The sequence below is a fragment of the Ostrea edulis genome, chromosome 4 (assembly GCF_947568905.1).
Source record: "Ostrea edulis chromosome 4, xbOstEdul1.1, whole genome shotgun sequence".
Lineage (NCBI taxonomy): Eukaryota > Metazoa > Mollusca > Bivalvia > Ostreida > Ostreidae > Ostrea > Ostrea edulis.
This window is the reverse complement of record NC_079167.1, coordinates 25,896,631-25,920,845: the sequence shown is the minus strand read 5'-3', so window position 1 is coordinate 25,920,845 and position 24,215 is coordinate 25,896,631. Positions and strand designations below refer to the sequence as shown.

Below are 24,215 nucleotides of genomic sequence, written 5' to 3'. Positions count from 1 at the left end.
CTTTTCTTTGACAATCTCTGAATTGAAGCACGTTACATTAGTTAAACTCCACTGTACTGTATAATTGTTGTAATATCTGAGAACTCACCCTGGGTCACTGTGTAGAACCAAAGTCCAACCAATCCTTCGTAGAAAAAGAACGTAATTATTTTATTCAAAACTTTGTAGGCAATTTTAAAAGAACGGAAGAAAAAATATAGAAAATACACGACGTCTAATTGCTGACGCATTTTGGACGCATAAAATAAAATAGGGTTTTGCTGTGTTTACGTGCGATCTTTTATTATTTGATGAAACAGCAAAATGTAAATCGGTCATTATTACGTGAAATGCACCAATGAAAAGATTTCAATCTATGGACAGTGTCGTTCCATTGTATTTTCAAGAAAAGATTTCTGAATAATGCAAAAATAAAGACAGTTTCTGAGGAACATTTTGTGGTAAACATATGGGTTATTAGCAATATTAAAAGATTTGCATATAGTTTTACAAAATCTATAACATTTTTAGGGAGGGGTTATTATATGTCCTTAATCAACCTTAAGGGTCTGCATGTAACAAAAACTCGGTTGAAATTGAATTACATGTAAAGTATAATTGTGATTTTACCTGTATTCCCGATATGGGTGCTCATCTGATGTGTACCAGGTGTTAGGGAGTATGGGTTTCTTACAAGAGTTCCATTGTTAAATCCAATTCCTACATTGTTGCCCCGATACTTAATGCTCACGTTGACATAATCGAAGATTACATGTGTAGATATATAATCTGTAATCACGACACACTGCACAGTAATCCTCTGTAATTCGAAAACATAATATCAAGTATAACTAGACATGTTCAGGTATTACGAAAGTTCTTTGAAAATCACAAGTTTACTTTCAATGCATAATATTGATGAATTCTACCATTGCATGTATATAATTTATTACGATTGCATAATGGTCTATGGAACGCCAGAGCTGTCTCTCTTAAGTTATCTAATTATATTACGTATTTTCATAATTATAAGCTGTGGTTTCATAATTATATGATGTGGTTTCATATTTATATGCTGTGGTTTTATAATCAGATGAGATCACAACTCCCTTGGCACGCAAAAGATCGTTTCCCTGATTTTCGAAAAAGCGTAGGCTCACTGGGGCTGTCAGGGAAACTCAAACACTCACAACCAAACATGTTTCAATTACTTAACTGCCGTAAAATGGTTGAAATATTGCCAAAACGGCGTAAAACCATAATCAATCAATCATATCACAGAGCGAGGACTACAAGCGTCCATGAGGCGCAGATTAAGAGCTATGATAGATGCAAGAGGCGGACATACTCGTTATCAGTCTTCAATTTTGCATTCTGGGGTATCAACTTTCATGTAACCACTACATTTTATAGAAGTCAAATTTATAAATATCCTTTTGTTTTTGTTTTTGGTTCACATTCTTGTTGATTAAAAAAACTGTTTGATACATTTATATTTCATGCAAGAAATTATGTATGAATTATAAATTGTCTGTATCTCAGGCTCTCAGCCTTAGTAGACATTAACGGCAAACTGACAACTCAACTGTATGACAAACGCGATGATTTCAGCTTCTCCATCGTCAACTTTCCATATATATGTAGCAATATTCCATTATCACCTGCATATGGTGTTTATATCTCTCAACTGATTCGATACGCAAGAGCTTGTTCTACGTATGATCAGTTTTTAAATCGAGGCAAGCTACTGACAAACAAGTTGATGGTACAGGGGTTTCAACAGTCTCGATTGAAGACAGGATTTCGCAAATTCTATGGTCGTTACAACAATCTAGATCGTCAATACTACCTATCATTGGGTCAAATGCTGTCTGACGTGTTTCATACCGATTATTAGACCGTTCTTGGTGTGTCCAGGGATCCGTGTTTGCCCAACTATCTATTTTGTATTGCTTTTAGGAGTTATGAGATTGATCACTGTTCGTTATCTTCACCTTTTATAGACAACTCGTCGTGAAACCTAATGGAATAATTTTGTTAGACTGACGTACATGCAGATAGTGATTCTGGTTGATTGAAATGATAACTACTTCAACTGAAAAATTATGTCACACTACTATGTAAAGGTATATGAGAAGGATGGGGCAGGCGGGGCACACACCCCACCCCCATTTTCAAAGTGGGGGGCACAAGCATTTTTGTTTCCCTCACTTTTCGAAAAATATTAGTTATGTAATTATCTTATAAACTTAACAAAGGCCCGTTTTGTTGTCATTGTAGTTGCTTTTCTTCAAGCCTTCATCTTATTTCGCAATTAAGACTACTGATTAGGTTTTCTTCTTAACTGACTTTCCAATGTATCCGGTATTTCACAAACGTACAATAGAAGGCTAAGACGAAATTCTTCCTGTGTTTTCCAATGTAAATATTATGTTTGACTGATACTAATTACATGTAAGTACTCCATACTTTGCCCATCTCTGCAGCTTTGACATATATTGTGAGGATACCGTTATATCCAGAAGCACACCTAGATTAGATGTAATTTTAATTTGAGTAATTTGGTATGAAATCGCTCATCAATTTATTTAAGATTCCCCTGTTTCCTCCCAAGACGAAAACTTCCCCGGACGCTGTATTTTTTTTTATAGAAAAGAAAATATCAATTCATAATTATTTTCTTTCACCTGCAGATTGTAAAAATAGTGAATTAACAATATGAAGGTTGTTTATGGAACATTTGACTCTACTTTTAAAGTTGTTTGCCATGGTATCACATTAGCCTGATTACGCTGTTCATGGACTTGCTAATACTAGTAATCTAACTTTCATATGAGCGACAACAACTAATAAAATGCATTAAACTTGCGTATATGCTTAATCATGATGGCATACAAGCTCGACGTCACTTAGGGTCAATACTGAAATTTTTTATAACAAATAATACAAGTGGAGGAGGTTTATTACTATGTATAAACACTCTGTCCCATCACTACATTTAAGAATATAGTGTTGTTTTGATTATTTGCAAAACATGTAGTCTATTTGTATTCCTTGCAGGTACGTAGAATCGGGGGGGGGGGGGGGGGGGGGGTTAACGTTTAATTTCCATGATTTACATATGCAAACAAGCATTCTGAGAGTATTGCATAGCAATACATAGTCCCCTACCGGAGGCAAAAATTATTGGACCGCAACAATATTCTAAGTTCATTATGAGCCTAAGGTGATGGTAAGGGGAAAATTGGGAAACCAGGATAGGAATGGTTGGAATCGGGTACAAAGACTAGACCAGGGAAATTTCAAAACTGATCTGTAACTTATGATGGCAAAGCAATCATTATAATGCACTAAATATTAAATGAATATCTATAAACACAACGAAAGAAGTTAGGAAAACTAACAATGCATGCTATTTTTCTAAGTCCAAGGACCATAACTTAGTGAAAAATCAATGGACTAAAACCAAATTCGAACTTGATCTGTGTAACTTGTTATGGCAAAGCAATGTACCCAAGATCAAATATCTGGAAACACAACAAAAAGGTGTGGAAAACTGATAATAGGGGCTTTAAGTTCGCAAACGAGATGACGTGAGGCTTGAGTACTTCCGGTGACAAACAAACCTTTACGCTTTGCATGAAATCGTACAAATTGGAAATATCCTGCAGTTTTTATCGTTTTTCGGTCAATGCAAAGAAGTGGATGTTATGTGGAAAGTTGTGCAGGTTAGTATAAATGCATTCAAATACCGGTAGTAAACTTGATTTCCATTAAATAATTAATATCTTGGTTTTGTTTGTTAGCACATCTAGGGCCTTCATACCGATCATCAATCTTTAGCTACATATACGTTAAAGTAGATCTTAATAGATTTACATTGATTTATTTATAATCCACAAATTATGATGCTCACAGTTATACGTTACATGCAGTCACGTTTGAAATGTGTATAAATCAAATGTTTATAGAGGGAGGAGCATGATTTTAGGATCTATAGAAAGAATTTTTACGAGAAACATTCCTAGACATAGCAGCTGTAGTACTACTAAATAGTACTCTTTCCATATACAACAAAACTTCATCACTGATGTCTTATCGGCGCCGCACGTGAATGACCTTGATTAGCTGCAATAATGTAGTCCACTCCTGTCGGGGGGGGGGGGGGGGGTGTCAGAATTTGTTAAAGTTATTTAAATGAAAACAAAGAACCTGATTCACAAACTACAAAATATGGCCTTTAAAATATATAAAAATGAAAGTAAATGTTGAATAGGAGTATTGGTGTCATAAATATGTATCAGAATCCGGGGTTTAAAAAAGCATGTTAGATTTTAACTAGAACTGTCCTAATGGGACTAATACCCCCGCGGGGCATATAAGATGGTGGGAAATATTTAATGCAAGCACATTGGATATTTTCACATTATCTACAGGGCAATCAATGTGAATGCAGAAGTGTATATTCTACAGTACAGCAGTACATGAAATATTAAAAATATGCTTAATATAAACAATGAATACTATTTGGCACATTTTAGGCTGTATGATTGCAAATCCCTGGTCAACGAGCGTAAAACGGTATTAGAAATAAACTCTGGACAAATTGTGTCTATTACTACAAGTACAAACAAACCAGAAAATGTTCGTAACTTCCATAACTGTTAAAATATTTCAATGAAAATAGAAGATGCACAACTACATTATATATATAAGATGAGAATAAAGTTTGAATCAAATCTGTTCAACGGCATTAGAATTAAACTCTGGACAAAGTACGCAACCCCCAAAATGAAAAGAAATGTGCGTAACTTCTATAACTGTTAAAATATTTCAATGAAAATAGGAGATGCACAACTACATAATATATCGAAGATGTGCATAAAGTGTGAATGAAATATGTCCAGCGCTATTAGAAATAAACTTCGGACAAATTGCGTCTACGGACAAACGGACGGACAAAGTGATTCCAGTATACCCCCCAAACTTCGTTTGCGGGGGGTATAAAAATAGGAGCACAACTAAAGCTGTATACATACTAGAACCGGATATGGTACCGTATTTTTCATCCAAAACTGGTTATTTTGTAAAGGTTTTGCCATACTGGTTTCATCTCGCCCTAAATATTTAAAGTATTTTTTATAATATACACCTTTTCAATTGCCCATAAATCCAAAAATATTTTAGGGCGAGCTAGGAGCACTATTTTTATTTTTCAAAAAGCGATATTCCGGATTGCTGAAAAATATTACGTTATAATGCGCTGGTGGTGATAAACTTGAATTTTACAGATAATATGGCTGATTTAAGTATGTTATGGAGAAAAAACTACGTTTTTTTTATTTAGTGTCATGTATAGGTCATTTAAGTTCGGTGTTTATTTTTAAAGCAATAAACACAATCTTAGATAAACCTTCATGGATTTGCGCTGCTATATCTGCTGTTACTACATGTTTTATTTTTGCCGGTCTGCTGCCGAAAGAAACCGACGCGGAACATTCATATTCTTGAAATTAATTATCATAAATTCTATAAATATTTCATTCAAACCTATTGTTTCCAAATTGTCTTTTTTGGTTTGGTTTAAAGCGTGCATATCTTATAAGTATGATTAAATCTAACACGTGGTTTTAAATCATGTGCGTGTACATATGCATCTTTACGTATGGCGCTAGGCCTACGTAACGTCAAATCTTTGTGACGTTATTTCTTTGTTCTCTTGAATATGCCATAAGGCCTTTTTGTCATGGGCGCAATCATATGATATCGTTGTACATGTCAACAGTTTTTAAATTTTTTTTTTTATGTAACTTTACTTGTAAACAAAGACCGTGCGGGTTTTTTGGGGGGTGGTGGTGGTACATGTAAGACAATACAGTATTTATTGTGCACGTTTGATTCCGTTGATTTTCAATTTCACAGGCCTAGTTCGAAAGCCTATCAACGTATCAGTGTTCCATTGTCCAATGTAAAATTAGAAAAGGAAAAGTAGTGTCGTCTTGGTTGTCAAGGAGGTGTGTCCCCATAACAAGTTACATTTATACAATATAAACAATTTTTTTCCAGCGTGCTAACAAATCAAATTGCGTGTTACAAGTAGAATTAAATTATGACAGACGGACTGAATGCTATATTTCATGTGTTTTGCCAATTAAAAAACTGGACATGTGTTGTGCCAATAAATATATCTTAATTTATAATCCAGCCTACAATAGCAACAGGAAAAGTTGCTTAAATTGTCCAATCTTCAAAACCTTAAATTGTGTACATGTGTGTGGTGGCGGTGGTGGGTGGTGGTCTTTATCCACTCAAACTGTCCCAATCCCTCTTCCGGAATTCAATTTCTTTAAGTGTGCAGTGGATAGGTCGCCACATGAACCCATCCAAGTCTACTGAAAGGATGATTTAAAATCTCGGTGTCAAATGCAACTAGGCCTAGTTCACGAAAAAAATATATAGACAAAATGATTTGACGATTTGCATTTTAGTTGCTTCTATTCACACACGCTATACAGCAGTAACATCGTGAGAGAGAGAGAGAGATCGTGAGAGAGCATGAGCATCAGTACAGGTACGGGAAGTTTAATCAAATCTTAAAATGTACAATATTCTTCTTATTAATTAACCATTCCACTTCATTCTGATATATTTAATTCCCTTTTTTCCGTGTTAAATTTTTCGGCTGGTGCGATTTAGGACCCCCCCCCCTTCTTAAACGATGTCACGTGCCTAGCTATTTAACGCCCTCTCCGTCAAAAATAAAATAAATACAAAATCTATATTACTACGTCTTCATTGGATTTACTAGATTTTTTTTTACCACCGTAATACATGTTTATGCAAGCGGACAGACAATCTAGGCATTTGTAAAATTATTTTTTCCATCTTCGCTAGCAAAATGTATTCAGTCCACGAAGAGCACAATGAACCCAAAAGCCATGACAAGCCAAACATTATTTTTACCCCCGTTTTCGGGTGTTATAACTGACCAAAAAATAGTATGTTTGTTTTACAACTTTCATTCAGAAGACGGATAAGTTCACCAAACAGAAGTTTGATTTTTTTTATCACGATTTTTCAATCATGTCCAATACAGCGGAAAAAAAATTGTAAAGTGTTATGTAGGGAGGGAGGATATATCACCACAGATAGAAAATATACAAGTTCCTAATATTTTAACAGTTGTGATTTACAACCACAATAAGCCCCAAAATTATATATTAACCTATGCGCCCATTTTTTGTGTATTACACTGTGATTCTCATAACGTCAACATCATAACGTAAGCACCATGACGTTATATCCATGTAGTTTTCCTCTTGAAAAACAACACAAAGTTTAAACGACTGTAAAACGAAAACTAGAAAAGATATAGTTATAAAATAAATTGTTCTATAACCTATAAATCTTAGAGCATCAACTGTGAAAGTCTAGTTTATTTTGCCGAAAGGGCTCTGGTTCTTTGATTGACAGAAATTTCTAATAGTATTTATCTACCTTAACAATATATTAAATATCAATAATTGTTCATTCAACCATAATATTTTTTAACATTTTCTTGAGTGACCGTTAAGTACAATGCTCTACATGTTCATATTTTCAGGAATTAAGCACAAGGGTTTTTTTTAAATTTTAATATAATTTTATTTTGTATTGCTTATAGGAGTTATAAGATTGATCCCTGTCGTTATCTTCACCTTTCATGCAGTCGGCTGTAGTCCAAACAATTGAGACGCAACAATTCATATTGCACAAAAGCTGGCCCTGTATCTGTATAATATTAATGATGGCTGGACTTGAAGTAGTAAATACTCTTCCTGTATTCTAAATGTAACAAAACGTTTATATGTAATGTACAGTGATAAAAAAGAATGTCCACAATAAAGAGCCAAACTTGAGGAATGCTTACAAAAACTTACCAAGGTAAAATTCTTTTTAAAGTGTGTACCGCTTTACATGTATATATTGTTATCTGTGCTTCAGAGAAAGGACTCTTAACTTCAACTATATCAGGAACAGCATCTCGAGTTTTTTGTGACTAGTAATTCACATCACATGTTGGTGGGAACAGGAATAGACTATCGAGAGATGCACTTCAATTTCGGACTCATGCAGCCAAATCCCTTAATTTATTCAATTCATTTTTTAAAAATAATACACCAATAAGTTAAGAACTCCTCAGCCCAGTAAGACATTAACATGTCCTCCTATTATTCAGTAGATCACTCCCAATGATTCATCTATAACTGTTAGGAACATTTGTCTATAAATTTAACTAGTAGTTTTGTATATACCACACGCATGAGGAATAATATTACAAAGAAAATATTGGTGAGCTCAGAAATGATTAATTTAAGACTTTTCTAATGCTTAACAACATTTGTTTTTCCTATCTGGCTGTAAACAGGCGTTAATTATACGGAAGATACATATTCTCTCCCATAGTATTGGAGGGAGCAACCACTGAAATTACTCTCTTCGGTGTTTGTCTCCAGATATCTTTAGACAAGAGTCCTATAATTTGTTGCTAAATATACAAACTTAATCAAGCCATAGATAATCAAGTAATCTTGATAATACTAATTTCTCCAAATTACTTAAATAATAATAATAAAACAGTGTAGTAATAGGCCATAATAACCATATCACCCCCCCCCCCCCCCCAATTGCCACATCACAAAATTACATTGCACATTTGTATGTCTAATTATTAAGTGAGAAAGTTTCCCAGTTTACTTTCGGAAGGTTGGTGGTCTCTTCTCAGGTACATTGTATCTGGGTTCTCTCTTCCACCAATAAAAACTGGGCGCCACCAGATAACTGAAAATCTTTTGAGTGTGGCGGAAATCATCAATCAATCAATCTTATTATTAACAAGAGGCCATGGGCCACATCGCCCCCATTGGCTCATATTTAAAGATTTCCTCTATATATTCGCATGTAAAATTTGATCCCTATTGTGACCCCAAACTACTCCCGGCGGTCAAGATTTTTTCAATATTGAATCTGGACTAGGTCAGGAAGCTTTCATGTGAATGTAAACTTTTCTGGCCAAGTGATTTTTCAGAAGATTTTTAATTATTTTCCATATATATTTGTATGTAAAACTTGATCCCCTATTGTCGCCTCATCTTACCCCCGGGGAGCCATGGTATTAACAAACTTGAATGAATCTGCACTAAGTCAGGAAGCTTTCATGTAAATTTCAACTTTCCTGGCCCAGTAATTTCTGAGAAGACGATTTTCCCTATCTATTTGTATGTAAAACTTTGATCCCCGTTGTGGCCCCATCATATCTCGGCTTTTCTGGCTCAGTGGTTCTTGAGAAGAAGATTTTTCCTATATATTTGTATGTAAAACTTTTACCCCCAATTCTGGCCCCATTCAATCCCCGGGGGACATGATTTCAACAAACTTGAATCTGCGTTATGTCAGGAAGCTTTCAAGTAAATATCAGCTTTTCTGGCACAGTGGTTCTTGAGAAGATTTTTCCTATATATTTGTTTGTAAACCTTTGATCCCCTATTGTGGCCCCATCATACCCCCAAGGGCCATGATTTGAACAAACTTGAATTTGCACTATATCAGGAAGCTTTCATGTAAATCTCAGCTTTTCTTGAGAAGATTTTTAAATGACCACCCCTCTCTATTTTTGCATTTTTGTGACTATCTCCCCCTTGAAAGGGACATGGGCCTTCATTTGAACAAACACTTGAAAGCCCTTCACCCAAGGATGCTTTTGGGTAAGTTTGGTTGAAATTGGCCTAGTGGTTCTGGAGAAGAAGTCGAAAATGAAGTGTACAGACGACGGACAACAGGCGATCAGAAAAGCTCAGGTGAGCTAATAGTTGTTTGAATTAAAAGAGAAAAAGTAAGTGTGAAACACAAATGCCTCCGATAATGGTCAATTCCGAAGATGGCCAAGGTCACAAAGACAAATATCTTGGTACCAATAGAAAGAGCGTGTCACAAGAAATGCTCATGTGCCAGTGGCGGATTATTTTGTTTAGATAAATGTACTAAACGATAAATGAAGCAATAAACAAAATCTTTTGATTTCTTGAAATATTCTATAGGGAGAACTTAATTTTTTCCAAAAACCCTTAAAATTTTCGTCATTTTTATTTATTTCACCTTATAAAAAACGATAGAAAATAGTACAAATGACTAAATAGGAGACATATTTCAAGCTCTGTAAAACCTGCAAAATCCAGGAGCTTCGCCCCCAGGGCCCCCACCAGGGCTTTACCCTGGACCCACTGCCTCATAAAGTGGCACCCCCCGTAACCACAATTCCTGGATCCGCCCCTGTGTGCAATATGAAAGCTCTAATATTTACCATTTAGAAGTTATGACCAATGTCAATTTTTTTAAGTAGGTTAAATGTCAAGGTCAAGAGGTTTTGTACCAATGGAAAGGTATTGTCACAAGGAATACTCATATGAAATATCAAAGCTCTAGCTCTTACTGTTCAAAAGTTATTAGCAAGGTTAATGGTTTTAAAAAGTAGGTCAGACTCCAAGGTCACAGGGTAAAAAATGTTCATACCCACGGAAAGGTCTGGTTCTACGGAATACTCATGTGAAATACCAAAGCCCTATCACTTACTGTTCAAAAATTATTAGCAAGGTTAAAGTTTCAGATAGAATTGCAGAATGACAGACATGACAAAAACAATATGTCCCGGATTTGTCAATCGGATTTGTTTGTCACCGCATACGCTTCACCGGGAATGACAAGAAACGAGACTTAAAGCCCCTATTCGTATTATTTTTCTTGGTCCAAGGGCCACAACTTAGTGAAACATCAACGGAGTAAAAAACTTCTCATGACAAAGCAATGTACTAATATGAAATAAATATTTGCAAGAACAGAAAAAAAAGTGCGGAAAACTGATTTGCATGACTGATGGACAAACAGACAGACGGACGGAGTGCTAACCTAAAGTCCCCTTCGACTTCGTCGGTAGGGGACTACTAGAAATATTTCAGACGTTTAACATAGACAGTGCTTTTTCCTTGAATTCAAGAGCCTGACATTAGAAGTGTAAGTCACGGGTCTTTGAATAAGGCATAAAGACCGAGGTCACAGTAAGTGATAGCATGATACAGACTATGGAGAGAAAAAATACACAATGACACAGACGAACAAACTGTAATCAGAAAAAATACCCAATACACTAGACCTTCTGGATCGTTAAGATTAAAACAGATAACATTAGATGCATGCTCTCAAACCACATTAGGAGTAAAACTGACATCAGAACCGGAGGGAAACTTCGTGTTATTCCAAGTCACCGCCAACATCCATTGGGCTTTAAAGGAAGTAATTCTGCTAAACTTTTGTACATAGGTAGATGCTTTACGCAGCTCTGACGTGTTTTTGTAGACTTTGTAGTACACACTGCCCTCTTCATTCCCTGTAGGATAAAGGTCAGCCCAGTAGGGAGCCAAAAACGGATAGGACGAGTCGAGTACAGGCTGATATGTCGTCACTGACTTGTTGAATGTCACGAGTCCGTTTGTGCTCATCTAAAATGAAATTGATTAGTTTTGAATTTCTCATAAATAAAATAGGTCGTGTATTCTTTAATTTTGTTGTTAAAACGTACATAAACTTTATGATAAGTGTCTTTTCCTATCGGTATACCACGCAGAAAAGTGATGGACGTTGACTCATCGTCTCCCGTTAGAGTGTTCCCCTTGATAGGATAATGGCGAATACCTGCAACCGAGAAAACAAATGTACTTCTACATGTATTGTGAAGATTCAAACCAAACCATCTGGGACCGTGGCAGGACCAGAGTAATTAACATTTACATAGTAATAATCAGGAGAAATTTTCAGGTATACTTGAAGATCTACATGTACAAGCGTACAATTTGTCAGTTACTACGCCAAGCATCTAAGGTCTAAATTTGTGGTACTTCACCTAAAGCTGGTGACGTCTCGATATGAGTGAGAAATTCTCGAGGGGATGGAAAACAAAGCAACATCTTATGCGCATTGACATCCAGGATATTGTCAGTTGTGGCTGAACTTTAGAAATGTAATGTAATTATAGTTTTGGTTCTTATGAAAAAGAAAGACAGAAAACCCCTAATCCCCAAAAGCATACATCTGTCTATAGATTCTTTACTTTTTTATATCTAATCTTATATGCATTACTCATATATACAATGTACTTGTAGTTGTTTGCAGCATGTACATGTAGTTGTTTGTATCACAAAGTTAAAATAAAATATGGTTATCATTGTTGTCAAGCGTACATGTACGAGGGCTGTTCGATGTGTATTGTACCACAGCGCGAAAACGCTTTGCACGATTTCGTGGATGATGATCCTCTTGAATAGCTCTATTTAATACTTTCCCAACGGTATAAACACGAGCCTTCAGCTCCACATAGTTTTAAACGTATAGGCATTTCAATAGAGTCATTCGTTGACCACTGTTGTAAAAATGGTTGGGAATATTGAAGAAAATAGAGCTTATATAAAACTCGGTCATTCGGTAATGCAGATTTTTACTGAATTGCAGGAAGTTAATGGGTTTGATAAGATATCTTATGAGACAGTTCATAGCTGGGGAAAGAAATTTCTGACTCGCAGAGAGTCCATCAAATATGCAGCAAAATCTGGCCGACCTGTGACTGTAACAGGCAAGGCAAATGTCTCAAAAGTCAGGGAAATAATTGAAAGTGATGGCAGATACACGATTCGTGATACTACCAAAGCTGTTGGCATATCGCTATTGCGGGTGCATTTCATTTTGAAGCGTATCTTGAAAGTACGAAAGATTTTCCCAAAACTTAAAAATACGCATATATTGATAGATGACTAGAAACGGGTACTAACCAATTGCTCAAAATGTCTCCCAAATTCAATCAAAGACAATTTGCAAACATTGTTACTGGTGACGAAACATGGGTTCACTATTTCGAACCATTAAGAAAAATTGGAAACATAATATGGCTAACTAAACACGGTAAAAGGTCTGTAGTAGCCAAAGTAACCATAAGCACAAAGAAGGTTCTTTATTGTCATGTGATGGTATAGCCGTACAAATTCCAGTGCCGAAGGCCAAAAGTGTTACAGGTCGGTATTACCAAGATATTATACTAAAAAAGCTCAATAAATATTATCATGAACAACGCCCTGTGTCAGGAATTAGGCATGTTCGTCTATTTCATGATAATGCTCCATCACATACATCTGAGCTTGTGAAGCAATACCCACTATACTATCCAGATTTAGCCCCATGCGACTTTTCCTTTTCCCAAAACTTAAAAAGTTCTTGTCTGGTCGTCGTTACAAGTCCCGACAAGCCCTTGACTCAGCCATCAGTCAGTGCCTCAGACGTCTACCTCAATCAACGTACCGTGACGCATTTCAGAAATAGATTCAGAGATTGAAATTATGTATTTCAAACCGCGGAGAATACTTTGAAGGGATGTAATGTTCATTTCACTATTTGAGTCGAATGCTTTTGAGATATTGTACAATACATATTACATATCGAAGAGCCCTCGTATATGAGTCCAGTTCCATTTCTTTTAGTTTTGTTGTATAGGTAAACTTCGGTATCTCGAACACCGATATGTCGAATACCACGGATGTCTCGAAGTGAGTCGACGGTCCCGGCAGTTTTACTATATTCATCATTTAAAAAAACAAGAGGCCCACAGGCCTTATCGGTCACCTGAAAAGGTATCACTACTTCCATGGACTATGCAATCTAGAAAAAAAATTCCTGTTCTGAATATCTAAGCTAAATTCTAATGTTCAGCAACAGTATAAAACAAGATGTGTTCTTAAGACTTCACTGCCCTCAAAAGTGCTACACTGATGAAAGGCTTTAAATAATAGGTGTATTAAATTAAAACATCAACATATATGACTAATTTGGACTCATCCTAATGTCATAATCCTTGGTTGTGAAATTCATCATTTTTTGTAAATCCTTTTCTGCTATTCCTATGTATGCATTTAGATTTTATACAGTATCAGCAAACTTACACATAAATACTATATACTAAGTTTGGCCTAACCCTGGGGTCAAAACCCTTACTCTGGGGAAAATCAAATTTCCAATTTTGGTAAAAGACTACCTGCTCTATACATTTAGTTTCAATTTAGTATCAAAAACACTAAAAAAATGTTATTTAAGTGTTTTACACATAAACACTATAGAACAAGTTTGGCCAAGCCCTGGGGTTAGAACCCCTACCCCGGGGATCATGAAATCAAAAATTTGGGTAGAGGCCTTTCTGCTCTACATCACTATGCATTTAGTTTTTCTTACATGTGTGTGGTTCTTGAGAAGAAGATTTTTAAAAATTGGTCATTTTGGGGCAGTTTTTGCCCTGCCCCTAAGGCCCCATGGGTGAAGGAATCCTGAAATTTACAATTTATGTTCCCTTTCTTCCAAATATGTTTCATACCAAATTTAAAAATAATTGGAATGATAGTTATCAAGAAGTTAAAAATGTCTATTGTTAACACATTTAATAACTGACAATTTTGCCCCCACCCTGATACCAAAACCCCTACCCCTGGAATCATCAAATTCACAATTTTGGTAACGGACTACCTGTTCTTTCTAAATATCTATTTACTTTCAATTTAGTATCAAAAGCACTAAAGAAAATGTTATTTAAGTGTTTTACACATAAACACTATATAACTAGGTTGGCCCCGCCCTGGGGTCAGAACCCCTACCCCGGGGATCATGAAATTTACAATTTTGGTAGAGGCCGTCCTGCTCCACATCACTATGCATTTAATTTTTCTGATATATGTGTGGTTCTTGAGAAGAAGATTTTTGAAAATTTGTCATTTTTGAGCAGTTTTTGCCCTGCCCATAAGGCCCCAGGGGTGCAGGAATCCTGGAATTTACTATTTTATGTTCCCCTTGTTTCAAATATGTGTCATACCAAATTTAAAAAGAATTGGAATGATAGTTATCAAGAAGTTAAAAATGTCTATTGTTCACACAGTTAATAACTGATCATTTTGGTCCCACCCTGATACCAAAATCCCTACCCTTGGAATAATCAAATTTACAAATTTGGTAAAGGACTTCCTGTTCTTTCTAAATATCTATTACTTTCAATTTAGTATCAATAGCACTAAAGAAGATGTAATTTAAGTGTTTTACACATAAACACTATATAACAAGTTTAGCCCCGCCCTGGGGTCAGAACCCCTACCCCGGGGATCATGAAATTTACAATTTGGATAGAGGCCTTCCTGCTTTACATCACTATGCATTTAGTTTTTCTTACATGTGTGTGATTTTAAGAAGATTTTTGAAAATTTGCCAATTTAAGGCAGTTTTTGCTCCGCCCCTAGGGTTCTGGAGTCCTGAAATTTACATTCCATGTCCCCCTTGTCCTAATGATGCTTCATACCAAATTTGAAAAGAATTGGACTGGTAGTTATTATGGAGAAGTTTATAATGAGGTTACTCAGGTGACCTAAAAAGCAAATCAAGTGTCTGTTTCTGTCCCATTTGTATTTGCTGGGAAATCTAACAGCAAATGTGCATTCTGTAACTGTAAAAACTGCCTCAGATTTGTACCAAAAGAGGTGAAAACTGATGCCTTTATTATATTTGGTATACTATAACCAGTAGGTTGTAAATGCTGTTCAAAAACATTTGTTGGATAAAAACTGAATCCAAATGAAAACATTAATACTGCACCATACAGAAAACGCTATTCCACATTTGATTTACACTACCAAACGTGTGAGGTTTCTCATTCAAATCAATTAATATGCCAATGGAAATGCGGAGCACGTATTGTTGGATGTTGAGAGCATATGTGCAGTGTCATGTGGTACCTTAGGTACCGCAGGCACAAGTATAATTATGTGTGTATTAAAGCCGCTTAAAGGGAAAGGCAACCCTAACCACATAGCTGCTTTTATGAATAAAGTATTACTTACTGATATCGTAGATGACAGTCTTTAACCACAAAAACCCTTGCTTAACAATTAAATCAATATTAATCTATCATGTATTTTAAATTACCCGCCGCCATGAAGTTTAATTTATGACGTCACACCGTCGGTTCCGGTTTATTTCATTAGCAGCACTGTAAACACGAACAGTTAAGATTGGAGCCGTATAAACTTCAGCCCGTTCTTTAGCAAGAAGAAATTAAGAAAAGACGTTCAGTCGAGTCGCAGACCAGGTAGACGGTACATGTTTCTTCATACAAATGTCTCAAAACTCAACTTGTCATTACGCAAAGGATGAATCCACAGTTTACATAGTCTTGTCTTTTCAGGTGACTTGGTTGGGTCAGAAATTTCGAGGAAAAAAACCTTTTTTCACATCTCTCCTTCGCATTAGTGTACATGTAATTAACTGCTTGACAGAAAGGCATCAGCCTATTTATTCGTAAAATCTACAACATGCACATTTTAATCTTATCAAAACCGGAACAGACGGTGTGACGTCAAAAATATTGATTTTTGTGGTCTTGAATACAAAGGAGTTCCACATCAAGGCAGCCTATAGTCTATAGATAGCGGGAATTTCAGTTTTCAAATTAGTATTGAAGCTTATCTAGGCCGTATATCAACAGAATAGTATGACAAATCTATATCATATAAAAACAAGTTCGGTTGCCTTTCCCTTTAATGTCTGATATACGAGGGCTGTTCGATATATAATGTGTATTGTACGATATCTCAAAAGCATTCGACTCAAATAGTGAAATGAACATTACATCCCTTCAAAGTATTATCCGCGGTTTGAAATACATAATTTCAATCTCTGAATCCATTTCTGAAATGCGGCACGGTACGCTGATTTAGGTAGACCTCTGAGGGACTGACTGGTTGCTGAGCCAAGGGCTTGTCAGGACTTGTATCGACGACCAGATAAGAACGTTTTAAATTTTGGAAAAAGCTAGATCTGGAGAGTGTGGTGGGTGTGGCAAGACGGTAACCTTCTCCGACTTCAAAAATTGCTTCACAAGCTCAGATGTACATGTATGTGATGGAGCATTAGCATTAAGTAGATTCATTTGATTGATTAAATATTGTTTAACGTCCCTCTCGAGAATCTTGACAGAGAGGAGTGGAAGAAACTAGTCCTTGCCCTATGTGCCCACGGGCGCAACAAGGACTAGGTAGGTCGAGAATCTTTCACGCATATGGAGACGTCACCACTGCCGGAGGAAGGTTGCAAAATTTAGGCCTATGCTCGGCGCTTACGGTCTTTAAGCAGGGGGAGATTTTTATCGTGCCACACCTGCTGTGACACGGGACCTCAGTTTTTGCGGTCTCATCTGACGGATCGCCCCATTTAGTCGCCTCTTACGACAAGCAAGGGGGTACTGAGGACCTATTCTAACCCGGATCATGAAGTAGACGAATATGCCTAAATCCTGACACAGGGTATCGTTTATGATAATATTTCTTGAGATTTTTTTAGTATAACATCTCGGTAATACCGACCTGTAATACTTTTGTCCTTCTGCACCGGGATTTGTACGGCTATACCATCCCATATTTATGTAGCAATATTTCATTATCACCTGTACATGGTGTTTATATCTCTCAACTGATTCGATAGTCAGCTCAGGTGAGCTAAAAATGTGACAAGTATGTTTCATGGTTCTATTAAACCTGTTAAACATGTAAAAGGTAACGCATCAGGTTTAAGGGGACATGGCCCTTCATTTGCACAAACTCAGATCCTATTCACCAAAGGAGGAATTTTATCAAGTTTGATTGAAATTGGCCCGGTGGTTTTGGAGAAGATTTTCCTATATATCTGCATTTAAAACTTTGATATCCTACTGTGGCCCCACCGCATCCCCGGGGGCCATGATCTGAAGAAATTTGAATCTCTATCAGGAATTTTTCAGGGAAATCTCTTCTTGCCTAGTGGCTTTTCAAATATTTTCTTTATATATTCGCATGTCTAACTTTGATCCCCTATTGTGGCCAAAACATAACCCTGGGGTCATGATTTTAACAAATTTCAATCTCCACTATGACAGAAAGTGTTCATGTAAATTTTAGCTTTTCTGACCCAGTTGTTCTTGAGAAATTTTTAACTTACCCCGCCCTATTTTTGCATTGTATAAAAATCTCCCCTATGAAAGGGGCATGGCCATTCATTTCAACAAAATTGAATCCTCCTTATCCAAGGGTGATTTGTGCCAAGATTGGTTGAAATTGGAGCAGTTATTCTGGAGAGGAAGATGAAAATATGAAATATTACGACAACGACGGACAAAGGAAAGTTTTGATCAGAAAAGCTCACTTGAGCCTTCGGCTTAGGTAAGCTAAAAAGTGCCTCCCTTCCTCATCTGTTTGTGAGAAAATTGGCCTAAGAACCAGGGAATTAATTTTATGTGGCGTTAGTAACCTTGGTTAAAGTCATGTCATACTGTTTGTAAAAAATCGATTGCTTCTTCATTACAGTCATGGTTTGGACAAAAGTCTCAAAACTTTTAGATTTTTTTCATTAGTGAAGTGACCATGACCAAATGACCTTGGTTTAGGGTCATTTGATATTATCTTGTCACAAGCAACGTTTGCAATGAATATATACTTTAAAGTTGTATGGTCCGAATTTCGAAATATTTTTTCCGCCTTAAGAAAACGCTCTTAAATCATCGTACATTATTAACGTACGTATTTGTGAGGTTCTACGGCATGCCATACGTTACTTCACCTGTTTTAACCAGAATAAATTTTGAGATCATCGGTTATCTTATCTGTGTAAAGCTGTGTATTTGGTTACAACATTACCGTGCCATAAGTTAATAAAAAATAAAAATATCAAATGCCTCATAGTAAGTCGCTGTTTTACGTTCTTTCAGCTTTAAAATTAGACAGCTGGCTTTGATTTGTATATCTCATAAGACATGTTGAAATTCTCGTAACCTGCGTGGGGCTATTTAAAGACGCAAATGTATGCGTTCCCGCTATTATATCTTTTCACTGTTTTCTTTTACATGCCGATGCTTTCAAGCATGTAATTAAGGGAAAGTTAATAACTTTAAAAACTAATTAATCTGATTTAGGTAATTATGTACAACAATGATACATGAACATCGGATCATACATCTTTAATGTCTATTTTTCACAAAGTTGTGGCCTCAATCCAAAGTATGGTAAAAAGACAGAGTATGGACAAGTAGACATATTACCGACCAATTTTAATGAGAAAACGCACACATGAGTTAACAAGTACGTATGTTTATGGCAACTCAAAATCAAACACAACATGATTTTCCACTTTCTGTTTCGGTACCCACTAAAATATTCCTGCCACAGTTTGTATAGCTTTCATATCTATTTTTTGATTATTGGGCACGGCAATCGTTCCATGTCAAAAGGATTTTGATATGCAAGAGCACTGATTATCTAACGGTAGTGAACCTTTATAGAGCCCTGCAGGAATGAAAAATGTTGATTCAATCTACCAAGCATGAAAAGAAAACAGAATTTCAAGCAAATGGACAATCTTGTCTAGCAAATATGATAGATGCTTTGCTTCAAGTTTGGTTAAAAATGGTCTATTGGTTCTGAGGAAGCTTAAATGACATATAAGTCATGAACAATTCTGATAACAAATCTCAGTGGAGCTATTAACAAACGACTTACCATCATATGATCCAGTTGTAATATTCACATTGTCAATGGCTATATCACCTTCAAAAGAGCCCCCTTGTATTGCCTCAATAAATATCTGAAATATACAGTATCATAATTTTTAAAAAATAAAGTAAACACAAAATGCATTTGTGAAATGCTATGCATAATCTGGTGGTCAATCCCACTTAACTTCCCAATAAGTACCATTTAAAACATATAATATCCATCATCCACAGATTACAAATGTGTACACGAGAGTTGTACCCAAATTTCTATAGTCTGAGAATTATTCAGCGTCATGTCATTAAACTGTCATATTTTCTTTCTTGTACTTTTGTTGAATGATAACTACAATTTTTGTGGTGTTACTTGTTTATTTCTAGAAAGAAAAAAAAACACTCCAATAGTGTTGGGCATAGCGGCCAAATACGCAACATCAAATATTTTCAGCCACTTTTTCATGGTATAACTCCTCGGTGCGCTGCCTCTGATGTTGACATTTCTCTACAAACTTGTGCTTCAAGCCGCCCAAGAACACATCTGATTCATAAAATCTTCAATATGTAGATCATAATAAAGACATTTAGTGGAAATATTTAAAAATACTCCCACGTCTTTTTTCATTTAAAAATAAAAGTTGAACATACCAATCCTTGCAACTGTAATTTCTGCAAGATGAATTTAATTGGCTGTTTTTTGACATTCCACCCCCCCCCCCCCCCCCATCAGTTTTAATATACAAGATACATGTACAGTAATTTAACTATTTAATCTAGTACAATATTTAATATCCTTTACTTATTTTTATTGCAAATCATTTGTTCTTTTAGTTGTGCAAGTATCATTTCTTGATTGATAGATTGTATCTTGATTAACGTCTCTTTCTCTCTCGAGAATTTTTCACTCATATGAAGACGTCACCAAGACCGGTGAAGGCCTTCAAATTTAAGCCTTTGGTCGGCGCTTACGGTCATAGAGCAGTGAGTGTTCTTTAGCAGACCACACCTACTGTTTTTACTTTTTTCCAAGTTTTAAAATGTTTATTAAAGGAGAAGTCAACCCAATTTTTATATATATATATATATAAATGAAAGGATTAAGTATATACGATAAAAATTTGTCACACTATTCTGTTGATATATGGCCTAGATAAGCTTCAGTACTAATTTGAAAACGTTAAAAATTGAAATTCCTGCCATCTATAGATACTGTCATGATGTGGAACTCTTTTGTATTCAAGACCACATAAATCACTAATTTTGACGTCACACCGTCTGTTGCGATTTTGATGAGATTCTAAGATCATCAAAGATATGCATGTGGTAGATTTTACGAATAAATAGGTTGATGCCTTCCTGTCCAGCTGTTAATTGCACTAATGCGAAGGGAAGATGTGAAAAAAGTCTTTTCGAAATTCCTGACCCAACCAAGTCATCTGAAAAGATAAGACTATGTAAACTGTGGATCCATCCTTAGCGTAATGACAAGTTGAGGTTCGAGACATTTGTATGAAGAAACATGTACCGTCTGCCTGGTCTGCGACTCGACTGAACGTCTTCTTTCCTCAATTTCTTCTTGTGAAAGAACATTCTCAAATCTATACGGCTCCAAACTTTAACTGTTCGTGACTTGTCATGTTTACAGTGCTGCTGATGAAATAAACCCGAACCGACGGTGTGACGTCATCAATTAAACTTCATGGACCGCTCTCTTAGCGGCGGGTAATTTAAAATATATGATAGATTACTATTGATTTAATGGTTAAGCAAGGATTTTTGTTGTTAAAGATTGTCATTTTCGATATCAGTAAGTAATACTTCATTCATAAAATCAACAATGTGGTTAGGATTGCCTTTCACTTAAATGTATTTCTGCTCATGAAACATGCTTCAACAAACCTTTAAAGAATAGCTCCATGGCAATGAAACAGAAGTTTGGTGCCACTGATTTCCCTGGTCCCCGGACATCGACCAAAGCCTCTCATTACCATTGACAGGAGTGGAAACATTTATGTTCAAGGTGTTTATTTGTGCACCATACATGTGGTATTCAAAGTTAAGAAATGCACCAGGACCTGGTACGGAGAAGGTGAAGAAATATTCAGTGTAAAACTCAAAAGATGTACATAATGATGACCATTAAAGTTGTATAAACTTCCCTACAAATTATACAGTCCCTAAAACGTTCTACCTCTACCATTTTCCATTCGCTCACCGTTCGATCACTGTCAATTATCCCATGGGTTCACCATTCCCTCTCTGTTCACAGTGTTGCATTTACCGTTCATCAACTACTTGCATTCACTAAGTATCCATCATGCACTCACTGTTCGTTCAGTCTTTTGTCTTTACATTGTCATTTGGAACTCCAAAATGACAGGATCGATCTTAATAACTTACGAGAAAAGAATGAAAAGGAAAGTGTGCACAATAGTGAAAGCAAACTTGCATATTACATCAGCAATATGATTTTGAACTAAACGGTATCTAAGTTATCAGCTGGGGCCTCGTGGCCAAGTGGTTAGAGCATCACGTTCAAAATCACACGACCTCTCACCTCTGTCGGCGCGGGTTCGAGTCCCGCTCGCGCCTGCAAGTGAGAAAGTTTCCCCAGTTTACTTTCGGAAGGTCGGTGGTCTCTTCCCAGATACATTATATCTTGGTTCTTTCCTCCACCAACAAAAACTGGGCGCCACCAGATAACTGAAAAATTGTTGAGTGTAGCGGAAAACATCAATCAATCAATTATCAGCTGTGAAAATTGAAAAAAAAAAGAAGACTGTAGTCCCCTCAGCATAGATATCAGAAGAATTTGACTTGCTCTGCGGTTGATCGGATAGTGTTTTGTTTTCAAACATCGAAATATTTCCATTATTTAACTGATCTGCATTTCCCTCATTGAAATACCCTTTGTTACAAAATAGATTTACACTACATAAGTATATAGAATAGATGTCACTTTATGTTGAGTTTGGTTGTTGTTTTATGGGACGTTTTTCCCAATAGTGTTCAGATCTACACATTTTATGTATAACACCAAACAGAAATATACTTCAATGATAATCGCTGCAATTCTGCTATTTTTGACATAAATACAATACAAGAGATGTTTGTAAAACACATACGCCCCCCATGGTGCAAAATTGAAAAGAGTTATACACACACATTTAATTGATAGTAGTATCATCAATTCAAAATATTGAGCAGACAATATCTTCCTATGTCAAGAGTGAATTGACCATGTGACCTACAAATCAATAGGGGCCATCTACTCCTTATGCTGTACCAGTGTACCAAGTTTGGTGTCAATCAAGCAAATAATTCTTAAAATACAGGAGACAATATATTACTATGTCCAGTTCAACTATTGACTTTTGACCTCAAAATCAATATGGGTCATCTTCTCCTGGAAGATGTACCAGTGTACTAAGTTTGATGTCTGTCAAGCAAAAAGGTTATCAAGATATTGAGTGGACAGTATATTATATGTCCAGTTTGACCTTTGACCATGTGACCTCAAAATCAATAGTAGTCATCCTCTCCTGAATATACACCAGTGTATTAAGTTTGATGTCTGTCAAGCACTGGGTTCTCAAGATATTGAGTGGACAGTATATTCCCATGTCTAGTTTGACCCTTGACCAGGTAACCTCAAAATCGATAGGAGTCATCTTCTCCTGAAGATATACCAGTGTACTAAGTTTGATGTCTGTCAAGCAAAGGGTTCTCAAAATATTGAGCGGATATTATATTACTATGACCATTATATATTCCAATGTCCAGTTTGACCTTTGACCATGTGACTTCAAAATCAATAGTGGTCATCTTCTTCTGAAGATGTACTGTTGTACCAAGTTTGATGTCTGTCAAGCAAAGGGTTCTCTAGACATTGAACGGTCAGTATATTCCTATGCCCAGTTTGACCGTATGACCTCAAAAATCAATAGGGATCATCTACTCCTTAGGATGTACCAGTGTGCCAAGTTTGATGTCTTTCAAGCAAAGGGTTCTTAAGATATTGAGCGGACAGTGTCTTCCTATGTCCAGAGTAGATTGCCCCTTTGACCTGAAAAACAACAGGGGTCCTCTTCTACTCATAACCAACCCACATATGAAATATCATTGTCATCAAGTGAATGGTTCTCAAGATATTGAGCGGACAACATGTGGTCTACCGACCGACAGGTGCAAACCAATATGCCCCTCTTCTTTGAAGGGGGGGAGGCATAATAATGGCATGAAGGCATCTACAAATACTTCAATTTGTACAATTTATTCTTATATCGTTGCTCCAACAAAAGGTGGGTTTTTTAGACTATGTAATATCCCATTATCTTCACGTGTGCCTTTCTACACTTTTTATGGCAGTAGTAAACAGTAGTGGAGTAGTAACATTGAATTGAACTCCCCCACTCAAGGTCAGAGGTCAATGTCACTGAATTCATTTGAACTTGATACTAGTTTGTAGGTCCTAGATCATCCACTTAGCTCTGAAGATCTCGTGTAATTATTAGTCCCAGTTTTAAAATTATACCAGTTTCTATGTTCATGGTCAGTGGTCAAAGTCACTGGAGTCCCTTGACCTTTATCTAGTTTGTAGGCGTGGTGGTCTAGA

The 24,215-nt window shown here is 36.2% G+C and overlaps 1 protein-coding gene across 1 annotated transcript in view; it reads right to left on the bottom strand.

Moving 5' to 3' along the window:
• The window catches only part of LOC125671848 (sushi, nidogen and EGF-like domain-containing protein 1), a 65,616-nt gene that overhangs the window by 5,717 nt on the left and 35,684 nt on the right, over positions 1 to 24,215 (bottom strand). Inside the window, exons 4-9 of the mRNA XM_056162375.1 lie at positions 21,500 to 21,675; positions 19,611 to 19,695; positions 11,591 to 11,703; positions 11,238 to 11,510; positions 610 to 799; positions 89 to 124 (exon numbers count right to left, since the gene is read on the bottom strand). Of these exons, the coding sequence (XP_056018350.1) occupies positions 89 to 124; positions 610 to 799; positions 11,238 to 11,510; positions 11,591 to 11,703; positions 19,611 to 19,695; positions 21,500 to 21,643 (841 nt within the window). The 5' untranslated portion in view covers positions 21,644 to 21,675. The remainder of the gene's footprint in view (positions 1 to 88; positions 125 to 609; positions 800 to 11,237; positions 11,511 to 11,590; positions 11,704 to 19,610; positions 19,696 to 21,499; positions 21,676 to 24,215) is intronic.